The 20,573-nt window shown below is 37.3% G+C and overlaps 3 protein-coding genes across 6 annotated transcripts; 2 read left to right on the top strand and 1 right to left on the bottom strand.

The window, feature by feature from the left end:
• Positions 1–44: 44 nt before the first annotated feature.
• On the top strand, positions 45–5,292 carry adnp2a (ADNP homeobox 2a). Of its 2 annotated transcripts, XM_079626726.1 has the most exons (5): positions 92–358; positions 719–836; positions 1,666–1,758; positions 1,992–4,406; positions 4,551–5,292. In XM_079626726.1, exons 2-5 carry the CDS (start codon positions 729–731, stop codon positions 4,683–4,685), a joined length of 2,751 nt encoding a protein of 916 aa, XP_079482852.1. In that variant the 5' UTR covers positions 92–358; positions 719–728; the 3' UTR covers positions 4,686–5,292. The 2 variants fall into 2 exon arrangements, with proteins under 2 accessions (XP_079482851.1, XP_079482852.1); XM_079626725.1 differs by having other exon boundaries at positions 45–358; positions 1,992–5,292.
• A 592-nt stretch (positions 5,293–5,884) lies between these two features.
• Positions 5,885–9,389, top strand: rbfa (ribosome binding factor A). The gene is made up of 7 exons (XM_079626700.1): positions 5,885–6,432; positions 6,531–6,561; positions 6,687–6,851; positions 7,562–7,674; positions 7,748–7,832; positions 7,955–8,028; positions 8,109–9,389. Exons 1-7 carry the CDS (start codon positions 6,230–6,232, stop codon positions 8,482–8,484), a joined length of 1,047 nt encoding a protein of 348 aa, XP_079482826.1. The 5' UTR covers positions 5,885–6,229; the 3' UTR covers positions 8,485–9,389.
• zfat (zinc finger and AT hook domain containing) lies at positions 9,263–19,463 on the bottom strand (the record flags this gene model as incomplete). 3 transcript variants are annotated; one of them, XM_079626697.1, is made up of 16 exons in its annotated part: positions 19,227–19,463; positions 18,068–18,229; positions 17,313–17,576; positions 17,043–17,219; positions 16,809–16,962; positions 15,012–16,324; positions 14,692–14,924; positions 14,530–14,614; positions 14,303–14,452; positions 14,035–14,208; positions 12,877–12,965; positions 12,647–12,785; positions 12,389–12,513; positions 11,067–11,187; positions 10,838–10,986; positions 9,263–9,493 (listed from the first exon to the last, which is right to left on the bottom strand). In XM_079626697.1, exons 1-16 carry the CDS (start codon positions 19,243–19,245, stop codon positions 9,263–9,265), a joined length of 3,585 nt encoding a protein of 1,194 aa, XP_079482823.1. In that variant the 5' UTR covers positions 19,246–19,463. The 3 variants fall into 3 exon arrangements, with proteins under 3 accessions (XP_079482823.1, XP_079482824.1, XP_079482825.1); XM_079626698.1 differs by lacking the exon at positions 19,227–19,463 and adding an exon at positions 19,142–19,224; XM_079626699.1 differs by lacking the exon at positions 19,227–19,463 and adding an exon at positions 18,834–18,940.
• Positions 19,464–20,573: the final 1,110 nt, after the last annotated feature.

The raw sequence follows: 20,573 nt of genomic DNA, 5'->3' as shown, positions 1-20,573 counted from the left end.
TTACATTGATCAACTTTGTAAGATCAGCCCACCTTTCTCTCATTGGTGGTTCTGCACTATGCAATATGTAAATCAGAAAACGTCACTTCCCGTCTTCCTGTGCGCCATGTTTTTCAGCAGGAGTGGGGTGATGTTTTAGTGAGATATAATCAAAAGTGGGCTAATCCTGCGCTCGGTTCATATTTCACCAGATGATCATCAGTGCAGTAAGGAACGCGGATTGAGCGCAACCTGGATGCTTCATATGATGAAGTAACCGATTCCATACTGCGCGCCTTCCAGTGACGCCGGAAGAAAACGGACGCACGCACACAGACATCCATCCACTCAATCGCAGCTCTGTGCCAGAACATTTAAGGTAGACACAGGTTTAAAATAGACCCTAAAATACAGTTCGGATTATGAATGACCTGTGTCATTATGTGACATCTTCCGTACTACTTAAAAGGCACAACTAGGTCAAACAATTATAATGACATGTCCGAGACTGGTTTAAAAACACACACAGACCTTGCTTGGTAGCTACATGGTTACAACTAGGTGTTTTTATTATAACTATGTTATAGACCTAAATAATTGAGGTTAATTTTTGTTTCTTTAATCTTCATTAGATTGACGCTAAATAAACATATTGCATTTTGCGTTTGAAAGAGTAGGCTTGTATTGATTTGACAGGCTATTCAGAAACATTTCGTGTTATTTTTGTTTTCATTTACAGGATCAGCAAAATGTATCAAATTCCAGTGAAGAACCTCACAAAACTCCGACGACCAAGGAAACGGGTCAAAAGTATTTTGTGTGACATCGGGAAGCAGCAGTGCCAAGATTTAATGGAGGTAGAGTATTGTAGTAATGATGTTCTGTTTATACCAATGATCTGTTGAATGCATGATTTTGATTGGCTCACGGATGTTGATGTTGATTAGTTGTTAACTGCACTGTATGAAGTAATTCTAGGTCTTAACTGCATTACAGTTCAGTGTCACTCACTTCACAAAATCATTTTAGTTATTTCAAAGAGCCTTACAAATTAAAAAATAATAAGATAAAACAAAGATATCGACAAAAACTGACCATTTCAAATTTTCCAAATTTACTATTAAAGTTGGAATGTAACGAAAGAAGCAGCACATTTCTTCTGTATTGAAATGGATTATTGAAAAAGAAAACAAATGTAAGACGGGGACTTCTGTGGTTCCTTCCATCTGTTGTTGATTGGATAGAGGCAGATCTGAATGTGAGCTTGCAGTCGATTATAAGAGACTAATGGAGAAAACTGATTGAAGAAGTCCGGCGTACTAGAGTTTGATGTTTTACCAGAAGAACAAGTTAAAACATAATTTGCATAATATATTGATTATCGGTTGATATTAGTGATTTTGATATCAGTCTCAATCACTATTGAATATTTAATTCTGTATGCACATTTCTGCTTATTTTTACTTTTAGATTGATTTCTAGATGACAGCAAGTGTAAACTTCATTTTTAAAAATGAATTATCTGTCTTTTATCCTTTCAGTTGCCTAAATTCACTAAACTATTTTATTTAAATTTTTTAGTATGTTGTCTTTATTTTTTTTATATATATTTTTTTACACAATATCAGCGTTTCTTTACACGAATATCATTATGCCTGTTAATGACATTTTCTTTGTTTTTTACAGACATATAAAAGTTTTGATGCTGGTGATGCAGGTTTTGACAACACGGAATGGGATGATTTCACTGATGGTCATGTTGGAAAAAAGAAAAAAAAGGTGATTTGCATTAACATCTGTTTTGCACTGTAAAAATGTTTTAATTGTTTGTGATGTTATAACAACGTATTTGTTTCCATTTCTTTAAATACATTTGCCACCACTTTTATTTTAATAAATAATTTAATGTAGCAATTTTACTTTTGAATGGGACGAATATTTTTACACTGCGCAAACTATTGATAAACATAATTTGAAGCTATATTAATCATGATATTATTTTTGTCCCTCAGTATCCATACCGGAGCCAAGCTCTGTGCTGCAGTCTGTGTTGGTACTCCAGCCGGTCAGTACCCACGTTCAGAAGTCACATCCATCGCTGTCACTGCAAAGATCTGGAAGGGGCCTGTTTGTTAATGTGCCCCTACTGCCCATTTGTCAGCTCTCCGAAAGTCACAGAGCAACACATTCAGTTTTTCCACTTGCTGCAATCAAAAGCCCATCGTATATCTCTCCAAAGCCACCCTAGCCATACTTTGGCTCACGCACCGAAAACTGTGTCAGTTACAGTCTCAGCTGATGCCGCCGATGACAGGTACACGTGCGCAACCTGCGGCTATCATGACTCTTTACTATACGTGATGAAGAAACACGTCTTGGTAAACCACTATGCTACTATGCTGGATCGCTTCTTCGGGCTCGGGTCGGACAGTACGCAAAAGTCTGGTGGTGTGCAGATACGTGACGGAGCACCAATGAAATATCATTGCAAAGTGTGCAAACTGCCAGCGGAGACCATTGAACATTTACTTTATCACATTTTAAGTTCAGAGAAGCACAAGGACCTGCACTGGCAAATAATGCCTTGTATAATCGAAAAAGACTGCATGAATCAAATGACCGGATTGCAGAATCTGCTGAGCGTCGCTCCAAAAGCGATGCAGCAGGTCACGTTACTTGCAAGACCGAATTACATGCCCCAGCAGATGCAACATACAAATGGAAACGGTACGGTTCTTCTGGCTGGCCCAAGTAACGCAGCAGCTTTGTTTTGCTCTCCTGGTGCAGGGCAGATGTTTCTGTCCCCACAAACGCAAGCTTTACTGTCTGGTACGACTTTGGCTGCGCTTCAGAATGCCCAGCATCAGCAGTCCCCTGGCGGGATGTCGCAAGTCCTGCCTAGTTCTCCAGGTAATATGGTGATGCCAAACATGCCGCAAAGTGCACCCAACACGGTACCCATCACTATGTCCATTCCCAGGCTACCACAGACCCAGCAAGCACAGCAGGTTCTTCTTCCGCCTGGCATCCAGGTCAACCTCCCAGGCGAAATGGGTGTTCATTCACCATTTCTTTATACTCAAGGTCTTCAGCTGAACCAGTCAGTTCCCAGAGCTCCTCTCATAGCCTCGCAGTCTGTTCGTCTCATTCCCACAGGCAACAATGTCAATGGTGTTCCAACATACACTCTAGCACCCGTTCAAGTCACCGTTCCTGTCCACGGCGGTCCCGCTCAAATGGTGTTGACGCAAAACCAGATCAGCCAGCCTTCAAATTCAGCGGTGGTGCCCGCAGGTCTCATGCCTACAATTCAGAGAGCGATAAATAGAAATTCGACACCAAATGAGCTGGCTGTGCTCGCGCCGTTTTTGAAGAAACATGACCACCACACTGTCAAGTGCCTGAGGTGCAAGATTTTACTGACAGAACAGGGGATTTTCCAGCATTTGTTGCATGGCTTGAAGTGTCTGTTCTGCCCTCAGATGTTCTACTCCTTCAAGCAGATCATGGAGCACACCAATAAAGATCACAGTCTGAAAATCAAGGAAAACCGGAATTTCATAAAAGAACAGTTTAATCTCGACTGTGACGACAAGGGCAATCTCATGTTCAACACTTTTAATCTGAACACAGATGTGCCCAAAGATCTTCTTGACAACCGCGAGCTTAACCTCGCACTGGTCACCAGCACTCAGGATAAGCTATTCATAAAAATGTATCCAGACAAGGCCGAATACGCAACCGCATTGAAAGTGCCACCTACCGCCTGCCCATTTTGTCAAGTGAAGCTCCAGAACTCTGAAGACTACGAGCTCCATCTTCAAACAAAACACCACATCGTTCCCACCATTCATGCCATACTAAAAACACCTGCTTACAAATGCATATTTTGTTTTGGGGTGTATGCCGAAAAATCGACTCCGAAAACCATCTCCATTCATGTGCAACGGTGTCGTTGTGCTCCCAAAGCGGTCAAGGAAGCAGAGAAGAAGCTGAATCCAGATACAACGGAACACCTTGATGGTGATTTATGTAGTTCTGTTCAGATGGCCAGTTCTTCAGACGCGGCTTGTCAGGCGGGTCTTGAATTTGCCAAGCCAAAGAAAGAAGTAACCACTCCGAAGAACAGGAGAAGGAACTCGAAAGTTCCAAAGGTAGAAGTCCCTGAAACTCCAGTTGAACTCGTCTTGGAACCAATGGGGATGGAGAGGACATCGTTCGAGGACAGAAAAGACTTCCTTTCGCAGTACTTCCACAGAAAGCCATACGTGACGAAGACCGAAATCGAACTGCTCGCTTCCCGTTTGTGGATAAACAAGGCTGACGTAAAGGCTCACTTTAACAGCAAGCTCACCAAGTGCTTGAAAGCAATTCAGAAGAAGAGGGTTTGCGTACATCTCGGGTTCAAAATGATTGAAGTGAACAAGGTGAAGCACAACCTCTTCATTCCGGAGGCAAAGCCTGTTAAAAAAAAAGATGCTAACGTGGTGAAACATGACAGCCTTGTTCCAGAGGTAAATGTTAAAATGGAGGACGTGAATGAAATTAAACATGACCTCTTCATCCAACAGGTAACTATTAAAAAAGAGGACGAGGACGTGAATGAAGTGGGACATGACCTCTTCATCCAAGAGGTAACTATTAAAAAAGAGGATGTGAGTGAAATGGAACATGACCTCTTCATTCCAGAGGTACGGCCTCTGTAAAAATAGCTAAACATGTTTGTTTGATAAATTATGTTTGTATTCAGCATGTTCACACTAGGATGTAAAACATTGCAAACTGTTTATTTAAAATTACTTGATTTACACATTTATAAGATGGTTTGCCTCTTGGCATTAGTCTATGGAAAAAGGGGAACCTATAGGAATGCTGAAAAGACTTTACACTCTACATTTTTGTATTTTTGTTGTATATAGTTCATATGATGATGATGTTTAAAAGTTTCTTTTATTACATATCTTTATTGCAAGAAAGAAAAGACCCAGTTTCCCATTTATATTAAAATCATACTTTTTTTGTTTTGTTTGTACTATACATTTGGGGATGTCTAGTGAAATAGTTCTGCATTTAACATTTTATATTAGAACTGTAAAGAAAATGAAGGCTTGGCTAATTATTACTACTAACTGGCAAATTAGGCAGCATTTCATGACTGTATCACCAAAAGGGACACTTTATGGTGTTTTCATGTTTTTTTCTCTTTCATACACTGTAATCATTTCAGACATGTGAAAAAAGACAAGTGCCTCCGTGTCCTATTTAAAGTTTGCAGTTGTATTTGCCTCTTGGAATAAACGTGACTAAATATTACAGATGTGTGGTTGGTCTACTAAATATAAAATTCTTTGCTATTTAACAATTAGGAATTTGCATATTTTATAAATTATATTTATCATATATATATAAATCATATATATTGGTATTTTATATATTCAATTGGTCAATTATTGCTACACATGACGTATATTACATAGTCATGACATAAACTGATTTTTTTATTTATTACCTAAAAAAGAAAATGAAAGTCACTATATAAAAATACACCTATCACAAGGATATAAATGTAGATGCTTGCGGAATCTGCCATTATAGTTCGTAAACAGATATTTAAATTATTAAAAACATGCTTCAAAAATTTCGAGTTTCACCTGTATTTGAAAAACATAAAATACCTATGAGAAACTATCGTGGGAACCATAACGTTCAACGGTTGAGTTATGGAAGTAAAAATCCCATTCATTTTCTCCGTGGGGGATGTTTTTGAAACTTATAAACTTTAAGACAGACAATAAGAAATAAGATTGTTAATCAATGGTATGATTTTTTTTTTTTTGAAGCCTTCAGTCTGCATTATTTAAACTTTTTTTTATTTTTTATAATCATCATCAACAATGGAAATCATGGTGACGCACTACATTACCCATGATTCTGAAGAGAAATCTCGACTTCCTCACCGATTCAAATATGGGCTTCAAATCAAAGTTTGTGATATTATTGTTTCACATCGTAGCTTGTTGATTTTGGTTCATGGCATAGACTATAACCATAGACTGTTTAAAAAGAAAAGAAAAAAAAAGACTATAACTCGCAAACAAAGACGATGAAAAAATGTGTCCAAAAAAGTCGATGACGATCGACTCCATCTGGATCAACTACTTTACCCTACCCTACCCTTCGCCTTCAGACAAATGTAGTCGATGCAGAGTGAGGACCCCGTTGAGGACAAGGATAAACCAAACTAGTGATCATGCTGGCTGTCAAGAGAGTTCTTTGCTATAAAGAATGCGCATTCAGTCGATATACCTCACTAACAAGCATGTTCTGTAAAATGACAGCACAACACGAGACACAGCGCTCGTCCTGGTCTGTAATGCTTAAAGAAAGAAGCATTCATAGTTCAAGCCGTCGGTCTGGAGGCAGTAAATTGATGAAGATGCTGGCCAAAAAGAAGTGAGTCGCTGTTTTTGTATAATTGATAAATACAAAATAAAAAAGTTACGCTAATTCTTACTATAAAGTTGTATGAGTTACATGATCGTTCTTTACAGGAGAAAACAGTGGTATCAATCTCCTGTGCAGGTAAGAATTCTTCCAAATATATATATATATATAACAATAAATCTGTGTTTACTCTGTAAGCAGAATGACTGTACACATTATCTCTACAATACCATTCTTATCTTTTGCATATTTTGTACACCCAGGCCACAGTGCTTCAGCCTGGCTTTCTGAAACCATCAAAGCGAAATAAAGAGGACAGTGTTCGTGTGAGGACTTTGAACAACATCATCTACAAAGCAGTGATAGACTTACTGAGCTTCTATGAGGTCAACTCCGAGATCAGTACCTACAATGTACAGATTTCCAAAGTAGGATGTGCTCTTCCTTCTAACTTAGGTGCCATCATTAAAAGGATAGTTCACCCAAAAATGAAAATTCTGTCATCATTTACACACCCGCCTCAAGAGGTTCCAAACCTGTATGAGTTTCTTCTGTTGAACACAAAAATAAGACATTTTGAAGAATATGGGTAACCAAACAGTATTGGGCACCATTGACTGAAAATAGTTAACTATGGAATTCAATGGTGCCCACAACTGTTTGGTTACTGACATTCTTTAAAATATCTTCTTTTGTTTTCAGCAGAACAAAGACATTCATACAGGTTTGGAATAACTTGAGGGTGAATAAATGATGACAGGATTTTCATTTTTGGGTGAACTATCACTTTAATTATACCTCATATGTTCAATAATTAAAAGGATAATTTACACCAAAATGAACGTTCTTACGTCATTTACTCACCCTCATGTCGTTTTAAACCTGTATGACTTTCTTTTGTAATACAAAAGATACTTTGAAGAATGTCAGTAATACAACTTGATCTCCATTGTATGGAAAGGAGGAAAAAAAACATTTTTCAAAATATGTTATGTTCCACAGAATAAAAAAAAAAAGAAGTTATACCGGTTTGGAATGTCAGAATTTGAAATTCTCTTTATTTATTTACACAAATGTTTAATTTCTTCAAAAATGCTGTTTTCAGTTCTGCCCTAAACTGTCTCCTTGTCCATGTAAGGTTTCAATACCACCCGATTTTTCTGCATGTCGAATATACTGGAAGACAAGTCTGTCGGCAGAGCAAGACAGCCATATTCAGCAGGCTTTAGACAAATGTGCTCCTCGCATACGGTATGTCTTTTTCATAGTTTATTTTACAAGTTGAAGGTAATGGATTAATTTGGTTTTTAATATTATTTTTCAGGCATCTTCTTATCTCTCACCAAATCCTTGGTAGTGTTCCTCCTGTGATTTTCATCAGAGATAAACAATATGCTGCTATCACTGAGGTAACAGATAGCATATTCAAAGAAATATAAATAATTAATATTTATATATTAGCGGTGCATGAGTTTTGTAGATGGTATAGCTAATATTCGTGTGTGTGTGTTATTGTCCGATCTTTAATTAGATTGAAAACCTTCTCAAGAAAGCAGATTTTGGTCCAGATGAAAATAATTTACATTTATCCGTCAGTGATATCGGGTAAGAAGAATTTAGTTCTATTAAAAACTTATTTTTTTTAAATGAATGAATGAATTTCTAATTAGTTTGATCTTTTAAAGGGCCAAACTGCAGACCATAGAATCTGGAGACAAGAAAAGACCCGTTTTGTTTGGTGTCGATCACGACGCTCTGCACAAACAGATTGAAACCTATAAACGAGAGAAGGGGGCGAGAGACTCTCTCACACTGAGTCCTGCTGCAGGAGGACTAACACAAGAACAGCTGGACACACTAGCAGATATTAGGAAGCAGAAACTCATAGAGAAAAAGAAACTGAAATCTAAATGGATGAAGGATGATGACATCACTCCTAAGGATTTCCTCTTGTCCAGAAGCCTTCAAAAAGAGGATAAAGAGGAACAGGACAGTGACGAGGACAGCCTGGTGGATAGCCAGCTCTCAGAGCTGATGGAAGAGGAAGACAGGAGACACTGAAATCAGATCTTTTGCTCACTTGCAATGTTATGCTGTTCAGTGTGGTCTGTAAAATAAAACAATTTATTTTACAGGAAAAAAGATAATGTGTATATTTTGACAGGTGATCAGTTGATTTTCATTTTTTTTCAGTGGTGTTCCTATGTACTACAGAAGGTAGGAATGATCATCTTTAAGGGAAAGCGGTTTAAATACAATTAAAACCAGTAAATGGTTATATAGCAGACCTTAAACTTTCGAACGGTAGTGTAAGTGATGCTGTATTGGTACACAGCTTTAAAGTGAGTTTTTTTAAAATCAGTTATGAAATGATTCAATGAAGTGTGTCAATAATACACTCAACACCACGCATTAAATAGCTCAAGTTTAATATTGTGATAGCCATACACTGTATGGGAGTCTTATATAAAAAGTGTGTAGAAGGTCAGAGTCACACAGTAACTCTTGCAGGCAATGGCAGTACAGGGGGATTTTTTTTTTTTTTAAATAGCTTCTGCTTTACATGTGACAAGGTTTATCTACTGTGAATAGGTGTCATGATCTTTACAAAGACTTAAGACCTTTTTACTCCCCCAGTTAGGAAAGCACACATAGCGATGTACAACTATTCATTGCTACTGTTCGTTTCAGATTATTTACAATTGTGCAAGATGGGTCCCTATAAACTATAGGTATGACTGCAATAGTCTGTTCAAGACTGGAAAAACTATAACAAAAGGGAATAAACAGTTAGGCAGCTAGTAGTTTTAAAAGCCTTTATGCATGGTCTTTATATTCTCTATTCTGTGGTGGTCTCCTCAGTTTGCACAGCCTCCTGAACTGCTTCCTGAACGTAGACTATGAACTGGGATGCGTCTTCACCCTGAGTGTACACTGTAACAGTTTTAATGCCCTCCATGTCATCTGAAGACACCACTAGATGGTGCTCTTCTGCCAGGCCCACTGTGGCCTGCTGAAGTGCATCCTGGATCATCATGGCATGATTGGTCTGTGGCTCCTCCTCCTCCATCTAGAATGATGGGACAGAACATTGTTATTATTAAATGAGCTGCTTTCATGAAGAGTCCAGTTTTCTCTCATTGAGACTGAGAAAAGCTACTAGAGAGTGAAAACACGCCATAACTTTCTGAGATCACAGTCCAAAAAGAGCATTTATTGAAAACGAAACAGCAAAAATGCCTGATGTCAATTTAACATGACGGTCCACCTTCACACGTCAATGATTCATACTGGATGATTAATTAAATACAATGTTAGAAACGAGCAGCTGAAGTTAATTCTTTGTACAAGGTCCCTGAACATTTCAAGTCAAGTCACCTTTATTTATATAGCGCTTTTTAAGATACAGATTGTATCAAAGCAGCTTCACAGTTATAAAATGAAAATAATACAACAACGTTGTTTCTAGAAGAAAATTGTATCATCATCATCCACCTTAAGTAAGGCAGATCAATAATATTGTTGAATATTAAATGTCTCCCAACTAAGCAAGCCAAAAGCCAAGGCAACCTTTAGGTTTATGTGGCGCATTTCAGCATAAAAAAATGATTGGAGCAACTATTAGACTGTTTAATTCTAAGAGTCAAAGAGAACACTAAAAAAATGACAGTTTAGGTTGATATTTAAAAAAAAAAAAATTAAGTAAACCTCAGGGAAAACAAAACAAAACATGCACACTAACATTGAAAAGTTTGAGGCCGGAAAGATTTTTCAAATGTTTTTAGAAAGAAGTCTCTTATACTCATTAGTAATATTGTGTAATATTATTATAATTTGAAAGAACAGTTTTCTATTTTAATAAATTTTAAAGTGTAATTTATTCCTGTGATGGAAAAGCAGGATTTTCAGCATCATTACTCCAGTCTTTAGTGTCACATGATCCTTCAGAAATCATTCTAATATGCTGATTTGGTGCTCAAGAAACATTTATTATCATCAATATTCACAATATTGTGCTGCTTAATATATTTTTTAGCTGCTTATGTCATTTTTTAAGTCTTTTTTTGTCCTATAAAGTTTTTTTTTTTTTAAAGTGTTAAAAAAAACAATTGAACTGACCCCAAACTTTTGATCAGTTGCTTATTTTTTGACCCCTTTAAATTTATTCAGTATACATATTGCAAAATACACGTATATTATTTTGTAATAAGGTAGGGGCATTACTGTGTCCATAAAAGTGATACCAAAATTACCAAGACAATAAACCTTACAAATCTTAAGCAATAATCAACAATCATATGGCAGAGAGTGATATATTGTCATCTCAATAAATTACATTTGATATAATTTGGGAAAACGTTTGCATTTCACAACAGCAGCTCTGTCAGTACATGAATGTGCATATTAAACATACCTGCTCTACAACAGTAACTGTACCGGGAGCCATGGCAACCACCGAAGCCACAGTGCCATCATGATTCTCTGAGCCCAGTTCAATGATCTGCTGGAGGATGTTGACAGATGCCGGATCTAGTCTGTCTCCCGCTGCCGTAGACACAACACCTGAACACGAAAGTTGAGTTTAGAAATGAACTTTAAAGAAATTAAACCATTGTTCCAGAAATGAAGCAACAGTTTCTGACCATTTTGTGTATTAAAGCGCAGGTCCTGCAGAGCGGATACAGCAGTCTCAGTTCCTTGAGGATCCTCGGTCTCGGCTATATGAAGGTACTGCATGGCCGGCTCCTCTACTGACTCCACCACCTGAATGAACACACCGATAACATAAGAATCAAGTCCAGTGGCATTTCATTCCAATGCTAGGAATATGTCATGAATTAAGGCAATTTAACAACCATTCACCAGTTTATCAGTAAGAAACTGTATAATGAATGTCAGAGTCAAAGAATTTAAGTGGCTCGGCTCCAATAATTTGCCTTTTTTTGCTAAACAAAAGTAAATAAAATTTTATTTATTTTAAATGTTATTAATTATTATTCTGTCATCATTTACTCACCCACATGTAGTTCCACACCCATAATCTTCTAAACACAAACTAATATATTAATGAAACCTGAGAGATATCTGTCCCTCCACTGATTTAATCCAAGTCTTCTGAAGAGATATGATTTATTTGTGTTTTATATGTTGAACAGATTTAATTTAGGCTTTTATTCACATATAAAAACATACATAGAGAAGATTGTGTGTACGTTACGCGCTAGGACAAATCTCATTGGTTCTTGTGCAGCACACACACGTGAGAGCTTCATGTTTATCATATGTGGTGTGCTCTATGTATGTGTGTCGATCATTGTTTCGATTGTAAATAAAAGCCTAACTTAAACCTGTTCATCATATAAAGTGATCGGATCTATTCACAAGACTTGGATTAAATCGCTCGATTCATATGGATTCAATTTATGACGCCTTTATAATCTTTTTGTATCTTCTAAGTTTTGGTTACCTAGACTTTCAATGGAGGGACAGAAACCTCTCAGGTTTCATTAAAAATACCTTAAAGGGATAGTTCACCCAGAAATGACCCTCAAGAAGATATTTTGAAGAATGTCCCCCCATATTTCTTTCATACTATGGAAGTCAATGAAGCCCATTAACTACCGGTATTTGATTACCAACATTCTTCAAAATATCTTCTTTTGTGTTCAGCAGAAGAAAGAAATTCATGTTTGGAACAACTTGAGGGTGAGTAAATGATGACAGAATTTTCATTTTTGGGTGAACCATCCCTTCAATTTTAGTTAATATGGGTTTGGTACGACATGAGGTTGAGTAAATGATGACAGAAATGATTATTTTTTGGGTGAACTAAACCTTTAATTTAATATTTTATTCATTATTAATTGTTATTGTACAGTGCTGTGGGACTTCTATTGTTGTTTATGCACTTTATTAATAAATATGACTAAATGTAACATGTCATGTAATTGTAATGGAGACTCACCTCCCACTGATTCAGACCCAGACTGTCAGCCTCCACCACTTTGAGGCCATGTTTGCTCTTCAGGTGTCTGTTCATTTCCCATTTAGTGCCATAAACGTAATTGCACACAGGACATTTGACTCCACCTGATAACATACACACACAAACACACACACTTTAATTACTGAAGCAGTAATCGAGACAATATTGTATGTCTAATAATAAGCAACAATGTATATCTTAGATAGTTAAGGTAGTTTCTGATGAGGAAGGACTTGCCTTGCTCTGTGACGGTTTCAGAAGTGGACGCCCCCGTTCCAGCATTGATGTACTGTGCGTTGGGATGTTTCTTGTTATAGTGTCTTTTCAGTGAGCCTGAAATGTTGCACGAGTAGTGGCAGTGTGCACAACGGAAAGGCTGTGAAAGGCAAAACATTGTGCTTTGGTGATGGTTGTAGGACACATGACAACATAGAACAGAAATAGAAAGAAGCCTTTTGTGGTGTCACTTTGAAAGAGGCATGTTGCTCCATGTGACGGAGGAGATGCGGCCTCAGTGCAGCAGTGAAGTCACACTCAGTGCATTTGAACTGTTTTCCTACAAAATATTAAAAAATGAACATTATTACAGAAATAATTAAAACAGCTGACGTTTAATGTAAGTTTCCTGCTCTCATTGTGCACGATTCATTAATGCATGAAAATGTTTACTTAGTATTAAATGAATAGTATATTTTTTTCTAATGAATATAAGGAGATGAGAGAAACATTTTCTAATAAACGTTTTTAGAACTTTTTATAATAAATAATTTCATAATGCGACAGCAAGGAGAAAAAACTCACTATACTGTATAGATAAAACACAAATAAAGGAGAAGAGATGAATATTTAGAAAAAAAAGATGTGTATACACTATCTTAAGTTATTATTCAGCAAGGATGCATTAAATTGAACAAAAGTGAAAGACATTTATAAGGTAACAAAAGATTTCCATTTGGAATGCTATTCTTTTTAACTTTCTATTCATCAACAAATCTTTTGTGTCCACAAAAAAATATTAAGTTGCATAACAATATAAACATTTTCTTGAGAACTATTTCTGGAGGATCATGTGAAACTGAAGACTTCAAAAAGCTGAAAAAAATCAGCTTTAAATATATGTATATATATGTAAATATATGTAATCATTTCTTCTTTGTTTTTGAAAGAAGTCTCTTATGCTTACCAAGGCTGTGTGCATTTGACCAAAAATACAGTAAAACAGTACAATGGTGAAAATATTATTCAAATATAAAAGAGTTATTTTAAATTGTAATCATATTTCACAATATTACTGTTTTACTGTATTTTTGGTCAAATGCACACAGCCTTGGTAAGCATAAGAGACTTCTTTCAAAAACATCTTACTGACCCCAAACTTTTAAACAATAGTGTATATTTTACACAAAATTATAAGCATTTTTGTTTGTCACTGTCACAATACATTTTGTAAATTTTTTCATGGCCCCTCTAGCATCCCCTTGCAGTCCCCAGTTTGCCCTAGTTTAATAACCCTGTCAAAGTTCACTCTGAATTTCGTCAGATTATGGAGGTTTTGTTGACTTTAACTAGATACACAAGTCAAAATAACATTGCATGGAGTCTTAAACACAAAGTAAGAGTCTCACCGTCTGCTGTGTGCATGAGCTTATGACTTTTCAGAGTGCATTTAGACTTGAACTTTTTTCCACAGAGGTCACAAAGATGCGTTTTCTCAGTACTGTGTCTGTTCATGTGAGCTTTGAGGTTGCTTTTACTTCTTGAGGCATAATCACATTGTGAACATTTGTACGGTTTCAATCCTAGAGACACAATCAAAACACAATCGGTACATTAAAGCAGTTCATTTAAGCACAGAAGTTCAACAATACATTAAGAAAAAGACATAAAACCCACCTTCATGAGCCCAAATGTGCTGCTGAAGATCTGCCCCATTTCTTGTGAAGAAACAGTCACAGTATGGGCATTTGGAAGCTCGTTTCCCTATCACTCCTTTCACATGTACACGTATTCCCAACGCTTCCGAGATGTAGTTCAACGACACATCTATATAGTCACAGCACATCCGTTACTGTAATTCAGAGCTCTTGTGCGACATTTCAGAGGGTTTGATTTGTGCTTACCTGGATGGTTGCTTTTGATATGAGCTCTAACTTTGTCCTCAGGAACAGACTCTTGACATACTGGACATATAAAACTTTTTTTGACCTAAAGATGAGATATACGATTTAACAAAGAAGCCATTTCGCCAATCTCACAAGAATAAACAGACTACCAGCACTTACTATGTCCGAATGGGTTTTGAGATGAGCCTGAAGCTTGTATTTGTCAGGTGTACAATATTGGCATCCTTCAGAGGGACACTTCAGCAGGATGTCAGAATGTCTCTGGATGACATGACGCTTCAGGCAGTTTTTAGTGATGGAGGAATAACTGCACTGAGAACAGTAATGGAGGTGCTCTCTTGTGTGCGTTCGCACATGTGTATTGTAGTGCACTTGATACCAGAAAAGCTTACCTGTTGAGGAAACATTACAGAGAGTTATAGAACGTCCAGGGTAAGAGATGTTGTTCTAAAAAAGAGCATGAGCTTAGATCTTCATACCGCAGTATTCACATTCAAGGTCTCCGTAGACTTTCCGTATCCGTTCAAACACTTCCATGTTAAGCTGTCGTTTTTGCATCTGCTCTATAATCTGCTTGAAAGCAGATATTTCTTCTTGCTCTGAACTGAGCAAGTCCTCATCAGTGTTAGTTTGTGGAACAATCGCCTCTTCCTCGGTTTGAGGAAACGTATCCTTTGATGTTAGCTGCTCGGAGTGGATTTGTGCTTTTTCAGGTGTCAAAGGTGCAGCTTCTTGAGCAGGATTCTGCTCTTCGGTCACACTGCGCTCTATTGGATCATCTTGAAGTCTTTGTGTATTTATAACATCTTCACTGGCCATTTCTTGTGTTTGTTCTACAGCAGATGTGTCCGTCTCGTTTATACTATTTGCAATGGGATTTCCGTCTTGTGAGTTTTGTACGAGAAGATCTGACTCGACCACTATATTTTCAGAGCATTGAGTTTGAAGGTCCTCTTGAGCCATGCAACTAATTTCTGTGGTTAACAGCTCCTGGGCGTTGAGCTGCGACAGCTCTTCTGTGATCTTAAGCTCATCCTGATTCAACATGTCCTTCTGAATGTCATCACCTGGTTTGAGCAAGCAAAAGCTCGAGTTGATGGAGTCTGCAAAAGCTGAGGGCTCATCCGATTCCGGGTGGAACTCTCGGAGATGTGACCTCAGTCGCACAGAGCTGACAAATTTTTCCTGGCAAATGGCACACACGTATATGAAGGGATGCTTTCGGATGTGGGCTTGCAAGGCTTGGAACTTGGTCGAGCCGTGATCACATAACTCGCAGCCGAAGGGTCTCTTGGTGCCATGGACCATCATGTGACGGTCGCGCTCCAGCTCGTTTTTGAACTTGCGGTCGCATATTTGACAGTTGTACAGAAGCTGTCTCTTGCCCTCCCTGGTCTGGAGGCTGTACTCTTCGTAAGAGTCCTGCACTTTCTTGTCGTTCATGTCGTGAGTCTCGCGGATGTGTTTAAGAAGGTTCTTCACATCCGAGTATTTCTTCTTGCAGAAGCGGCAGTGCTGCTTGATCTTCTTGTGCACTCGCTCCACGTGTACTTTGAGGTGGCCTTTACTGAGGCAATTAAATGAGCACAACTCACAGTTGAATTTCTCCCCGGTGTGTTTCCGCATATGAACACTAAGATTGGCCTTTATAGCACTGGCGTAGTCACACTGCGTGCACTTGAATGGTTTCTCATTGGTGTGGATTCTTAAGTGGGCCTGCAGTGAATGTTTGAACTTGAAGACTTTATTGCAGTATTCACAGGTGAAGATTTTAAGCTGCGTCTGTCCTAACCTGTGTCGACAGATATGATTTGTTAATAATAATGTACCAAATAATTCCACGAGATCAATACAACTGCAAGAACTTTTCTACAGGAAGTTGCTTATTTTCCCATGACTTTTCCATAACTTCTTCAGTTGGTTATGATTACTGGTTAGGGATTTTTAAAATATCATTTTATAGTGGTAGATAAAATAAATAAATACATAAATAAATAAATAAATAAATAAATAAATACTCATTTCAAAATTTATATTTACTATAGAAATGTCCATGACTTTTATGGATTTTATTCATTTCCATGACTTCCCTAGGCCTGGAAATCATCATTTTAAAATTCCCGGATATTTCCAAGTTTTCAAATGATGTCACATGATGGTGAGACTGTTTGGTTGCTTCCAAAGTAACGCAATAACAGTATAACTACTAGTATTCTGTCCTTTGGTGCTTAAACAATTTTGCTAGATTAGTGAATCTAAAGTTTGAAAAAGTAAACCTGTTTGATTTGAGGGGCGCTTCATAAGCAGCTTGCTGAATAGCATATTCCTGGTATCCCCTTTTCATCGCTGCCTCCTGGGAACCTGCAGCTTCATCGGTCTGGGTGGACGGTTCAGCTGGAGCTGCTTCAATAGGAACTATCTTAGAGGCGCCTGCAATAAACCCAAACTTACAGTTAGTTTAAATCTTTCCCTCAACTATTAGACCACTTGACATCACATGCATATCTCACCAGGCATGGCCTCGTGACTAGTAAGGACCACACTAATAATAGGGTTTTTGTTGCCGCTTTGCGCTTCAGAGTCCTTTGCACTGGACACCTTATCTGTCCGCATCGCTCGAGCTTTCTTTGGGGTCCTCTCTTTGTCTTCCTCTCCATCACTGATTCTGTTTGCATCGGTATTATGACCTAGTCAATAAAGTTGACGGGTGAAACTTGTGGCATTTCAGAGTATTCCAATACTTAGAGTTCTAAGATTTATAACTTATTAACTTAACTAACCGTTATACTCTTCTTCATCAGCAGCCTCTTTCAGTCTTACAAAACAAATGTGTTTGGAAATTTGCCGCCTGTTGCTGAACATGCGATTGCATTTCTTGCACTCCAGATCACTTCCATCCTCACTCTGCTCTTCAGCCACTGCCACTGGTGGAACGTCAGTGGGCTCTTTCTCCTGCTGACTGGATGTTTTTTCCTGGACATTTTCTGATTGGGCTTTCTTAGTGGAGCCTTTTGGTCTACCACGCTTTCTTTTCACAACAACATCTGCGAGATAAAAAAATACATTCTTATTTTCCAATGCTTTAATAATAACTTTCTTTTCACATTACATAAGACACTACAGTGGTAAAAAACTAATTTCCCCGGATTCACAGACAAGGCTTAAGCAAGTCCCAGACTAAAGTTTGAGTTGTTTTAACTGAAAGCAACTTGCACTGACATTATCTTAAAATATGTCAGAGCCATTGTTGTCTCAAGATGCACACCAGTGATGTTTTTTCTAAGGCACGCTTATAAAAGCTACTTAAATGTCCTAATTGAACAAAGTTATAATCCTGGCGTAATCTAAGACCTGTCTGTGAAACCAGGCCATTATGAAATAAACTTTAAGCTTAAATCAGCCTAAATTGCGATTTCAAGCTTATGGTTATGGTTACAATGGCCTTTCTCTAATGGCCTAATTGTCAGTGTTTGGTTCTAATAATGCCCAGCACAGGTTCCCGGCACCTGTGATTTTTGTGTTCAAAGCTGCTTACCTGAACTCTGTGGCTCCTGAGTTGTTAATGGCTTGAGTGCTATAATGAAAGTATCAGGATCACCTCCTTCATTGGAGTGAGTCTCAATAACATGAGACAGAAGCAATGGTTTACTGGGAGAAAACAGGTTGCAAATTTTGCACATGAAGACAGATGAACCATCTGTGAATACAAACACAGCTGGTTGAATTCTTCAGTCTGTTTATTAAAGAATATTGGATTCTTGAAATGATAATTTTATATATATATTTTTAGCTTTTTTGTTGTTGTTAAAACAGTATCAGAAATATGTCTCTCGCACAAAGTAAATTTGGTTTGCTTTTCCATTTCCACAGCACTAAGATTTATCATGTATCCTTGCAAAAGTACAATGCAGTTTATGGAAATACAGAAGGCTCTAATAATTAATAAGCAATATGTAATAATATTTTTTCCCAATTATTTCTTGTGTTTCCACCCTAATTCTCAAATATGAATAATTTTGCTTCGAAATTATGGAGTTTTAAACAACATTTCCTCACAGAATTGCCTGGGGTAATAATGCACTAGCATCTGGGAGACCTTTCAAAATAAGAGCGCTTAAATAAGTTGATTTTTATACTCTTTCAAATCAGGAATGCATTCATTAACACTAATATTTATAATTGTTGATGATTACTATTTGCAGTTTAGTATTAGTTAATTACAGTGTTGTTCAAATATCTGCAATTTATCTTTCACAAGATGCAATATATGTCATAACGTTACAACAATACATTTGATGTACCCGTTACTAAAATGCATATCAAGACTTATTTTCAATAGCAAATAAGTGTCGTGTAGAGTTGAATTTTTCCAAAAGAGAACCAATAACATTCCCTGGCATCTGATTTTTGTAAACACGAGACCAGTTTCGTGTTTTTCTGTTAGACACTGGTAAGTTAGCAGTTTTCATTAAAAAAAGATGTTTAAGTGCAGTGAGAAGAAAATGGTGTTATTTCAACAACGAACGGTAAAACAGCAGACTTAAAACTTAATTTCCGTATAAAGCATCCTTTGGCAAAAGTTTTTGCTGGTTTAAGTCACTAGTTTTACCTAATTTATTTGTTTCCTTATCGAATCATCGGAAGGAGCCGTTTCCCCGGAACGCAGTTAGTCTAATAAAGATCTTTTTGCTTACCTGCTTGTACTGGGTCCATTCTTTTTAAATCAGTAAAAGGTCAAAATCACGCGAAAATGATCTTGACCTTGCTTTTTATTACTAGAGTGCAATTTAAATGTATTCATTATACTTAAATTACTTCTGCAGAGGTTTCTGTCGAATCTGCGATAACAAATATGGCGGATGGATCTTCGTCTTCAAGCACACAAAAAAAGTATCCATGAAGAAGCGCGCGCCACCTGCTGCCTGGAGTTCATTTGATCACTACTGTGTTCTTGTAGTCAGTAATTCAGACATTTTTGAATATTAGAGTTAAACCTTGATGATGATGATGATGATGATAAACACTGACAATGAGGTGCCAACACTGTAAAGACCACTGAATACGATTGTGTATAGCAACCACAGATCAGTGATAGCAACTCGACACCTCAACCTGATAATTAATTAAATAATAATTTATATTATTAATTAACAGCTATAATAACAAACATGAAAGATAATTGAATGCGTTTATTTGGGTAAAACTATATTCATAATAAAGTACAACAGAGGGATCAAAGAAAAATATGTTTACTTTTATCACAGGCTCAGCCTTCTTTCAGCAAGTAAAGTATATTCCAACACGATCACAGAGTTGCTCCAGTCAGTCACAGCAAACACCCTCATCCCAGCCTCATTTACAGAATACAGCTGAGTGTAGGATGTTTACAACGACTAAACTGGAATATTACAACACAAAACATCAATAGATCCAGATGACACATCATTAAAAAATATATTGTTTCATTGTTGATAAGTTATAATTCAGTTGTAACATTTAGGGCGGAGTATTGTTTGATTACACACACACACACCACTGATTCCAGAACAAGACGAAATAACTGGACGATGGCAGCAAACATCCAACTGAAAGCTTGTTTTGCGGATACGCACAGCTTCCAGTCGGGGATGTTTACAGGCACGAACAACCAGTTAAAAGCACATAAAATAAAAAAAACATCAAATAAAAAACAACGTGATGCAAATAAATATAATTAATTCGAATGCAAATTACACCAATCTACGAAATCCATGGAAATGTAGTCTGCAAAAAAAAAAAATTAACGTTACGTGGTGATTTTGCTGCCCTCTACAGTCCTCATGAGAAATGAAAATACAGCAAAAGCCGAGTTGAAAGTTAAAGGTCCTCTCTCCTTCACGTCAATGACAAAGGGACCGCGATGAGGATGAAGACCTTGCAGAACAGTGTCAAGGTCTAATCACAGACATTTGATGAAAACAAATAACGAACATGTTCGAGTCGATATAGGTAATTTCCCCACCTTTAAAATAAGTTATTATCGAAAAACAACAACAACAACG

Source organism: Phoxinus phoxinus, assembly GCF_949152265.1.
Source record: "Phoxinus phoxinus genome assembly, chromosome: 10".
Lineage (NCBI taxonomy): Eukaryota > Metazoa > Chordata > Actinopteri > Cypriniformes > Leuciscidae > Phoxinus > Phoxinus phoxinus.
Note: the sequence above shows the minus strand (reverse complement) of the source record. Positions and strands in the feature narration are given on the sequence as shown.

Bases quoted from the DNA above. Each gene is read 5' to 3' on its own strand.
- adnp2a (XM_079626725.1), top strand. From the start codon at position 729: ATGTATCAAATTCCAGTGAAGAACCTCACAAAACTCCGACGACCAAGG. The intron at 837-1,665 runs GTAGAGTATTGT...TGTTTTTTACAG, and splicing joins AGTGCCAAGATTTAATGGAG to ACATATAAAAGTTTTGATGC. The intron at 1,759-1,991 runs GTGATTTGCATT...TTTGTCCCTCAG, and splicing joins TTGGAAAAAAGAAAAAAAAG to TATCCATACCGGAGCCAAGC.
- rbfa (XM_079626700.1), top strand. From the start codon at position 6,230: ATGCTGGCTGTCAAGAGAGTTCTTTGCTATAAAGAATGCGCATTCAGT. The intron at 6,562-6,686 runs GTAAGAATTCTT...TTGTACACCCAG, and splicing joins GGTATCAATCTCCTGTGCAG to GCCACAGTGCTTCAGCCTGG. The intron at 7,675-7,747 runs GTATGTCTTTTT...ATTATTTTTCAG, and splicing joins AAATGTGCTCCTCGCATACG to GCATCTTCTTATCTCTCACC.